Raw genomic sequence first — 9746 nt, 5'->3', positions numbered from 1 at the left:
GATGTGGGATCTTCAACAACTCTCACAATTTTCGATCTTTGTTCCGTAAAAGTGTTCACTAAAGGTTGGAAGCATACTTAAAGGATTGAAATTGGATAAATGTTTTAATCAAACTGTGATCTAGAGAGGAACATTTTGAAATGATTAATTATAATTATTTTAATATTAAAAAAGAAAAATATATATTATTAATAATCCGATATGATAAGCACTATAAAAAATACAAAACATAAAAATAAAATTCAGATAATAAATAATTATAAAATATAAGAGGGACACATATACAATAAAAAATCACAAAAAATTGTATAAGTAACTAAAAGAAAAAAAGGAAACACCATGTTAAAATTACTTGTCTAAATTCCTAAGATTATGAGATCATAATAAGTCAAAAATCAATTTTGGATGTCTAAACAGAGATGATCCCACTAATTGTGGAAAAAAAAGCCACGTTTTGGGGGTTGGATAGTGGACTCTGGAGATGAATACTTAGTGCTCAATTAATGGTTCAATTGAGAAGGTGCCCACTTAATTAATACCTTTCACTTCCCTTATCTTCATCTCGAAATACACTGTATTTACTCATTCTCCTCTCTTTTTTCTTTTTTTTTTTCTAGAGAATACCATTAAATGTTTATTTTATCCTCATATATGGTATTCCCATAACAAAAAGTCCTTCATCAAAATAATTGTTGAGGACTAGAAACAAAGTTGATATTTTTTTTTCTTGTAACTTTACAAAAATATGATGACTACCCACTGTGAGTGTCTTCTGTTACTTTGAATAAACTTTTCCTAAATATTCAAAAACTCAATTGCTCATTGCCAAATGGTTTGATAGTTTAGATTTTTTTTTTAATAAGAATGGAAAAATTATTAAATATTAAATATTTTTATTTTCTTGCTTGAATATATCATTTCATATTTATGTATTTTATCATTTAATTAAATTAGTCTCGTCCTTTTCATACTCACTCTAATTATACCAGCTCACAGACACTTCGAAGTGATACATAGAATATCATTCTTAAATATTACGTTTATTGCTAATGATTTCAATCATTTTATTTTATGGCAATTATTTTAAACACTTTGAATATTGTCACTGCTTCTCAGCAGGGACATAATTATAATTTTGAAAAATTGAGTTGGCATCATTATATGTTTTTTTATTTAGAAGAGATTGAGAGAGAGCTTGTATAAAACAAAAACCAGACTCTTAAGCAGATACATACCCAGATGCCACACTTCATGCTTTGACCAACTCTCTATTTTTTTTATTTTTGGTGTAAAACTCTATTTATTCTATTCCAGGCTTTTATGCTTTATCCATTCCTTCTCTTTCCTTGTTACCCCATGTGCTAAAAGCAAATTCTCTTTTACTTAGCCTTCCTTTCCGTTCCTTCCATTTCTCAAATCAGCTTCTACTTTAGGATTTCAGCATACAATTAACAGCTAAAGCAAATCTCTCTCTGTCTCTCTCTCTCCCTCCTCTTCTGCAATCCTATTCTAAACAAATACTGAATCAGATGAAAAATGAAGAGTTTTTTAGCTGATCTTGAAGAATTTAGGCCATGAAATTTTCCAGCTCATAAAGTGACAAAAAACAGATTTCAGGAAACAAGTTCAGATAATTAGCTGCTGCTGCCATGAAGGAGTTTCCTTCTTGCTTTGGAGAAAATGGTGTTCAGGTTGTAGATTCCTCCTATTCAAGTACCACAAGGGGAGCTCAAAATGCTGTTACTTGTGTCTATCAGTGTAAGTTAGGAGGCCGTTCATGCTTGATTACTGTCTCTTGGACCAAATATTTGATGGGACAAGGCTTGAGTGTGGGAATAGATGAGTTGGGTAATAGTTGCCTCTGCAAGGTTGATATAAAGCCATGGTTGTTCTCAAAAAGAAAAGGGTCAAAGAATTTGGAGGTTGAATCAAACAAAATCGATATACTTTGGGACTTGAGCTGTGCAAAATTTGGTTCCGGGCCAGAACCATTGGAGGGATTTTACTTGCTTGTTGTGTTCAACCAAGAGATGGTCTTACTCCTTGGGGATCTGAAAAAGGAGGCATGCAAGAAGATTGATAGTGACTATGCTTGTGCTCACTCTGAAGCCGTTTTTATTGCAAAGAGAGAGCACGTTTTTGGCAAGAAGTTTTATGGTGCAAGGGCTCAGTTTTGCGACAAGGGCCAAGTTCATGATGTGAGAATTGAGTGTGACACACTTGGGCCTAATGATCCATGCCTTGTGATCCGAATTGATAGCAAGACAGTGATGCAGGTGAAGCAACTCAAGTGGAAGTTCCGGGGCAATCACACTATTTTGGTGGATGGCCTACCAGTGGAAGTGTTTTGGGATGTACATAATTGGCTCTTTGGAAATGCCATGGGAAATGCAGTGTTTATGTTCCAAACTTGCATTTCAACTGAGAAGATGTTCGCAAGCCAATCTGTTTCTGATCCTTCTGTTCTCACATGGGCTTACTCTCAGCAGTTCAGGGATTCCCAGTTGCAAGGTCTTGGATTCTCTCTCATTTTGTATGCTTGGAGAAATGAGTAGTCAATATAGGAGTTATTAAATCTTATTCTTGCTAAACTGGTATTGCCAGCCACACAGTTTTCAGCAATCATGTGATCAAAGTACATGAAACTCAAACTCGTCTTTTTTTGCCTTAGTACTTTCTCTTTTTCTTCTTCTATTTAATTCAATTGCCTGTATATACCACTAGTCCTCCATGTTCCTTCCATTAGAACTTCTGGAATACCTCCTTCGGTTTCTAAATCTCTGAATCTGTTTCTTGCTGAAATTAGTCATTAAATATATGGTTTAATAAGAGCTGAAAGGTGCGTGGAACAAAACCTTTTTGGTGGTATCACTGTCGAGGAATTTCAGTTTGTAAGAAAAATAACAAACACGGTATATAAACTTTGATTAACTTGAAACCTAAGCTTCAAATGTTTTCCATTTTCAACGATCACCCAGAAACAATATCATGATTTTGACTCCTGTGATGGACTTTCAGTTCTGACGTTTAACTTTAAGCTCGGGCTTCAAATGTTTGATTTTGATTTTGATTTCCATTTTCAACAACCACCCCAAAACAATAGCACAAGATTTGACCTTTTGAACAAGACTAAGTTCTTTCTGATAGCTTAACTCTCACAACCCGGAAGAAAATGGCCAAGTTTCCATCAACCTTTTGAGAATCTTTTTCTATTCATACCCAATTTGCCAAACTTATTTTTTTCACTCCAAATTCTGATGGTTAAGTACTATAGGGTGAGTGTCTTAAAAGACCTGTTTGCAAACTCCATTTATTTTGCTTAAAACTTCTCCTTTTGATGTACAAAGGGACAACTTTAATCTCAATGTTCTTTGTGTTGGTAATTTTCAACTAGTTTCCCCGAGTACTGCTCCTGGAAAAAAGAAATGACTTGGAAATTATTTTGCCTTCGACTTTATTGATGGCATGATACTTGAACGTTCATGATGGTGGACTCTGCAACAAATTGTTTGACTATGTTTTCCCAATGAAAAGTCCTTCCCACTTCTTTCGCTTTTAACTTTTCATCAGATGAATAAAATCTTACGAAAGTTTTTTTTGGTGAATTATCCGTCTTTATCCCTCTTCTAAATCTGAATAAATTCTGGACGACTTTTGGTACAATACATAAGCTAACAACACATTTTTTTTTAACAATAACTAATGTTTCGTACCTCTGACCGAAGCTTTTGTAAAGATAAATGCTTCTTAGTTCTGACAGAAAGATATTTTCAGATTGAGGGAACAATTCTCAAATTTAACCAAATCATAACGCATGCGCGTCCAGTGTAAGAAGACAAGGTCAAATATTTATTATACAGAGTGTTAGTTCAAGACTTGTACATTACCCTGTTATCTCCAAGTCAATTGGCAGTAATACGAATGAAGCCTAAACCACAACGTGTACTATTCAGTAATTGAATATACAAATACAAGCAGAGGCACAGAGCAAGGAAAGGAGGCGTAAAAGATGAATACAACTCGGGTAAGAATAATACTAATCACTGATTCTTCCTTTGACCAAATGTGTCTTCAACACCATTAGTAACTCTTTCTCTGCGCTCAGCAATCATCTCTGAATATGCCTAAAAACAAACAAGAAATATTACATTAATCTTACTGAAAATTACTGCAAAAGCATTTGAAAATTACACTAGCCTCATGAGGTTTAGCCCTACTTACTTCACGTTGTTCTCATTTGAAAAGCCAGAGTATTTTCAATACAAAAATTCAATCTAGATTCTTAATTCTCTTTTAATAGATGTCTTGTTATCATATAGAATTTAGAGATACTAATTTCCAATTAAGAACTCAATTGAATTCTTTACTTGTTTTTGTTATTATCAGAGTTCTATTTTATTTCTCAACTCACACACAAGAGAACCCTCATTTTGACTTGAAAATTTGAATTTTTTAAGCTTAAACAACCTGTAGTTGCATATTTAAGCAACTTTAATAATCACTCCTCTACTTCACATACAGTAACTTTTAAGTGTAATGATAATCAAATACAAAAAGAGATGAATATAACTTCTGAAATAAAAGGGAGTACTGAATGTAAACACAGTAGAACCTCCACACTCCACATAACTTTCTCAAATGCAAACGCTAATGCCATGTAGAACATGCAGAGTGTTTGGATGATAAGAAACCTTCTTTAAATTAGTTCATGCAAAAATTAATTTTAGCTTAGACAAAATTACTCGCAATTTTTTTTCTTATTTTTCTTTTCTAGAAGAAATTTGTAGAAAAACTCATCCACACATGTTCATTTCTTGGTAATATATCTATATCATTATCTCTAGTTTCGAGAAACACACATGAACAATATCAACATCAGTTGTTATTAAAGAAACAAGACCTGAACAAATCACTACATAAACCAAACTTGATGCTTCATTCCCTAAGCACGCTGAACGCCTGTGACTAAAATCTGGCAGGTATCTATGAGGGGGTAAAACGACATGAAATTTTAATCACTACGCATGTTCCATCAACAAAAGAAAAACATTAGGGTAATCTCAAAATCCCACTGAATCGAAGATTCATAAGCTCAGACTCAAACACTAACCACATGTTCCCCCCCTAACAGGCAAAGAACTTTTGGCAAATTATATAGGCACTTTTAGAAGTTTTGTGAGATGTCACAAGCCTTTTAATTTTTTTTATCATACACTAATTCCTTTCAAGTGTATGAAAAATAGTACAGTGAATACCTTTCATATATTATATTAACTTCCTTTACTTGTTTAAGATAAAAAAAAGTGTGCAGTATCCCTTGCCAGAGATTCACAAAACTTCACCTGATGTCAAGCTAATGTAAAGTCTAGACGAATTTCTTCAGACACACTTAGGGAAAGAAAATAAAAAGAAAAGCTAAAATTGATTTCTCCATAATTATAGAAAAAATCATTCAATCTTTTTTGTCTTATTTTTATCCCTGATAAATGCTTGTAGAAAAACATGGTCAATCATGTGTTCTCTCTTAATTTTATACCCTGGACCGCAAAAAGCAAACAAAGAACCATGTCATGAAAAACAAAAGAAAAAGATTAAAAAATGTAACATAGATAACAGAATGCTGACAAACCTTGGGATAAGAATAGAGAAAAATGTACCACCATGCAAATATTAGCGACGATACAAGCGAAGTGACTAACAGAGAATTCAAAATTAACCAACTAATGGCAATGAATGCTACACCAGTGAGCGCAATTGTCCAGGGTTGACACCTAAACAAAATATCAAAAAGGATAAGCAATCAACCACCAATAACGAAGTGTCACTAAACACCAAAAAAAATGTTAAATTATGCTTTCAAAGTCCAATATCAATGTACAAAATAGGGATTAAAAAGACATTTTATTGAAATAATTGGGGAAGGTAACCAACCAAGAGGGTTTGGTGTCCCAAACAGAGTCGTATTCGAGGGAGAGGTGGTTGAGGTAACCCTCCATGTCGTTGACGGCGCCATTTTCGTCGAAGAAAGATGGGTCTTTGGAGTCGCTGGGATTGACGCCAAAGACGATGGTTTTGTTGGGGAAGGATGTGAGGAAAGAGAAGGAAGAAGGAAAACGGTTATGCGAATTGGGATTTTGGGTTTGTGTGGATAATCGATTGGAGAGTGGATACGGCAACACCGACACGAGTGCTATCATCGTTTTAAAATTACTCACAACAGTTACTACTTTCTTTCTGCAACTGCAAACCCTGTAATAAAAGGACATTGAATTTCTGAATTTATTCACTTTCTTCTTCTTTTTTCTCGGAAAATACTACCCATACTATTTTATTTTTACATAATTTTACTTAACAGATACTAATTTTGTGGTTTTTAATCAAATTTATAACTAAATCAATTATGCCAGAAAGATGTGTTAAAACATATTTTACAAGTTAGAGCTATCAAAATCACCTACCTTAATTAATCCTCGCTTAAACGCCGATTAAAATAAATAAAAAGTTCACTGAAAACTAAGTACAAGGTTGAAAAACACAAGCCACGTCAATGAATTCACTCTCTTCAGCCATTTTAGTAAGATTAATAACAAGAATTTACAAGTGTAAGAAGTTAGATTAAAATTGTTACTTGAAAATATGTTTTTAAAATTTATCAGAAGTTTATTTCTCAACTAAAAAATAAACTTTGCTTTTGAATAAGTAAATTTAGTGTTTAATGAGTCTTTATAAAATAATTGGTTGTCTCCCAATGTATCAAAACAAACTCATTCATTTGATGAGTAAGAAATCATGTGTTCCTTTTTAAAATCGGTTATAGACCGACTAATAGACGACCTAAACCCAAAACATTCAAGGTAATAAAGAACAAGTGTGCTCTTAACTTAAATTGAGATCTCCCTATCTGTGAGGTTTTACCTAGTATATATGGAGTCAGTCTTAACCTCGTGTCTGTCATTATGATTTTCTCTTTACTACCTGATTAATGTTGGTTAATGCTAATTAATCAAGATCTCATGTTTCACGCTATTTCCATTGTATTATTCATGTAGGGCTTCTTCTTCCTGCACCCCTATGTTTTTCTTCCTGCACCCTCACAATTTTCTAAATTTTGAAACTGGCCTTGACCTTTTATTTGAAAAAGGACACTGTGGTTACTGAAAATCGGGAGTGTGCTATGGATTCATCAATCTGGAACTGAATCATTTTTTTTTTCGGATGAGGAAGTGTTATGGAAGCAAATTTTGCATAAATTATTGATTTCTAGATTACTGAATTCGGAAGCCTAATTTTGTTTCGGATTGGTGGATCCGGAATGCTTTTTTTAATTATAGATTTCTGATCCAGAATGCATATTTTTGTTACGGATTAGTGGATCCAGAATGTTTTTTTTGAATGATGGATTTTTCAATGTGAAATGTATATTTTGAATTATGGATTGGTGGATCCGAAATTTTACTGAAAGTGCCAATCCAAAATTTTTCCAGATTTCATAATCCAGAATGCAAAAAATTAAATACAGTTCAAGTGCATTTTAGGATTTTTAAAAAATAATAGGGATAGTTTGATCTCTGCATAACTTTGTGGGGGTGCAAGAAGAAAAATGTAGGGGTGCAGGAAGAAACTTCCTTCATGTAGATCGGATTCCTGCCTTATTGATGGTGGGTCGGTCCAGGCCCATAACCCAACATGCCCCCAGCCTTATGTGCAAGCAGATAAGGCTACTACTGGCTTCAAATTGTACTCGATCGCCAGGTTGGACTACACCCGCTATATTTAGATCGGCCTCCTTCACACTTAATAAAGGATCGGCCCAGGCCCATAACCCAACATGTAGCCTTATGCGCAAGCAAAGAAGGCTATTGTAGATCCCTTTCACTATCGGCCTTCGAGCTTGTGCCTTTTCCACAACCCCTCATTAAATGCGTTATGTCTTGCGTCCCATAATCTGACCGTTTCACCTTCCCAGATCCACGTGTCGTCCTCCTACTGGCTATTATTCAAATTATCACTTCTCCTATGGACCCATTCAAAAGCGTGGTTGACGAGCAACTTGTTGATGAAGAAGAACCTCTCCAGACTTCTGCATGACTCTGACCGATCTCTTAAGTATTTTGCTTTTTAACTTTAACTTAAATTTGTAGTCCTATTTTGTTGTTTTAACAACTATAATTGTTATGCCCACTATGTTATTTACATTGTTGCCTTTAACTACTATCTCTACTATTTGAACTTTTCTTACGTAAGTTAAGTATTGGTCATCCTATTGCTGACTATGTCTAATTAATTATAAACTTGATACTGTCTAACTGAAAACATTTTAGTCATAATTTACCTGTCCTTTTTAAGTCGGCATCATGAAGGGTGAAAACCAGTCCATGATTTTTTGGGCCAAGACTCTGCTCGACACCATGGTGGGTGAAAACCCTACCATGGTTTTGGTATTGGACCGATCTTTTTAAGTCGGCACCATGGAGGGTGAAAACCAGTCCATGGTTTTTTGGGTCGAGACTCTGCTCAACACCATGGTGGGTGAAAACCCTATCATGGTTTTGGTATTAGAACGATCTTTTTAAATCGGCACCATGGAAGGTGAACACCAGTCCATGGTTTTTTGGGTCGAGACTCCGCTCAACACCATGGAGGGTGAAAACCCTATCATGGTTTTGGTATTGGACCGAACCTTTTAAGTCGGCAACATTGAGGGTGAAAACCAGTCCATGATTTTTTGGGCTGAGACTCTACTCGACACCATGGTGGGTGAAAACCCTACCATGGTTTTGGTATTGGATCGAACCTTTTAGATTGGCACCATGGAGGGTGAAAACCAGTCCATGATTTTTTGGGCCGAGACTCTGCTCGACACCATGGTGGGTGAAAATCCTACCATGGTTTTGGTACGAATGCCCACCTTAGCATAACACAGATCAGAATGATACTTCTTCTTTATTTTGCAACAAAAATAACACAATATTTAGTTTCTGAGAAATGTATGCAAAAGAAAAAACTTCAGATGAAACACAACTAACTATAATAAAATCGCAAATTGGCTACATTCCATGTCCTTGGCACCCCTCCTCCATTCCTCCTCCATTCCATGTTACAGGAGATATTTTATTAATATTTCAATATATATTTTATCAATCACATTTTGTTTTGCAATTCAATTAATCATATTCCAAAGCATTATCTTCGTCCACATTTTATTTGCAATTAGACACTTATATTATATTGTAATTTTTTAGTATTTAAAATATACTTAAGTTGATATTGTCCATTTTATTTTTTTTCTAATAATTACATATTATACCTACCCGTCACAAGGCTGAGAATGTCAAAAAACTTAGATAACTATGTACATTCCATAATTGAGCTTTCATTATCATCAATAACAATTATGAATAAAACGTTCTACTCAACGAGCCTTTACTGATCGACTATTTATGAAGCAATAAATGATAATCATACTACCAATCCAAAAGTTGTCGTCTAAGAGATCTATAAATACTTATTCACAATCCTATTCTATATTCTTAACTCTGTGAGCACTTATCATCATGACGTTTGTTTGTGCAATAAAATACTTACCATCAAAATTTCTCACTTAATACTCCTATAAAATATATAAACTTTTGCTCAACCAACAAACTATAACTACAATGATTCAGAAACTTTCATAAATCAATTTGTAAAAGTCTAAAAAAATCATCTTTTGAATTTAAACATCCTCTAATTAGGCCTTTTTTTCA

The 9746-nt window shown here is 34.2% G+C and overlaps 2 protein-coding genes across 2 annotated transcripts; one reads left to right on the top strand and one right to left on the bottom strand.

The window, feature by feature from the left end:
- The first annotated feature begins 1235 nt into the window (after positions 1-1235).
- LOC137814225 (uncharacterized) lies at positions 1236-2670 on the top strand. Its single transcript, XM_068616825.1, has one exon. The coding sequence runs from the start codon at positions 1650-1652 to the stop codon at positions 2553-2555; it is 906 nt and encodes a 301-aa protein (XP_068472926.1). The 5' UTR covers positions 1236-1649; the 3' UTR covers positions 2556-2670.
- Positions 2671-3828: 1158 nt separating this feature from the next.
- On the bottom strand, positions 3829-6340 carry LOC137814226 (uncharacterized). Its single transcript, XM_068616826.1, has 3 exons — positions 5932-6340; positions 5630-5771; positions 3829-4124 (listed from the first exon to the last, which is right to left on the bottom strand). The coding sequence occupies exons 1-3, from the start codon at positions 6264-6266 to the stop codon at positions 4041-4043; spliced, it is 561 nt and encodes a 186-aa protein (XP_068472927.1). The 5' UTR covers positions 6267-6340; the 3' UTR covers positions 3829-4040.
- Between the last annotated feature and the right edge of the window lie 3406 nt (positions 6341-9746).

Source organism: Phaseolus vulgaris, chromosome 1 (genome assembly GCF_000499845.2).
Source record: "Phaseolus vulgaris cultivar G19833 chromosome 1, P. vulgaris v2.0, whole genome shotgun sequence".
In the NCBI taxonomy this organism is placed as follows: domain Eukaryota; kingdom Viridiplantae; phylum Streptophyta; class Magnoliopsida; order Fabales; family Fabaceae; genus Phaseolus; species Phaseolus vulgaris.
The sequence above is the reverse complement of the archived record's forward strand: the minus strand, read 5'-3'. Positions and strand labels throughout refer to the sequence as shown.

Excerpts from the sequence above, each read along its gene's own strand:
- LOC137814226 (XM_068616826.1), bottom strand. The coding sequence starts at position 6,266 with ATGTCCTTTTATTACAGGGTTTGCAGTTGCAGAAAGAAAGTAGTAACT. Across the intron at positions 5,772-5,931 it reads TGGGACACCAAACCCTCTTG|GTGTCAACCCTGGACAATTG; the intron begins GTTGGTTACCTT and ends TATTTTGTTTAG. Across the intron at positions 4,125-5,629 it reads TTCTCTATTCTTATCCCAAG|GCATATTCAGAGATGATTGC; the intron begins GTTTGTCAGCAT and ends GTTTGTTTTTAG.
- LOC137814225 (XM_068616825.1), top strand. The coding sequence starts at position 1,650 with ATGAAGGAGTTTCCTTCTTGCTTTGGAGAAAATGGTGTTCAGGTTGTA.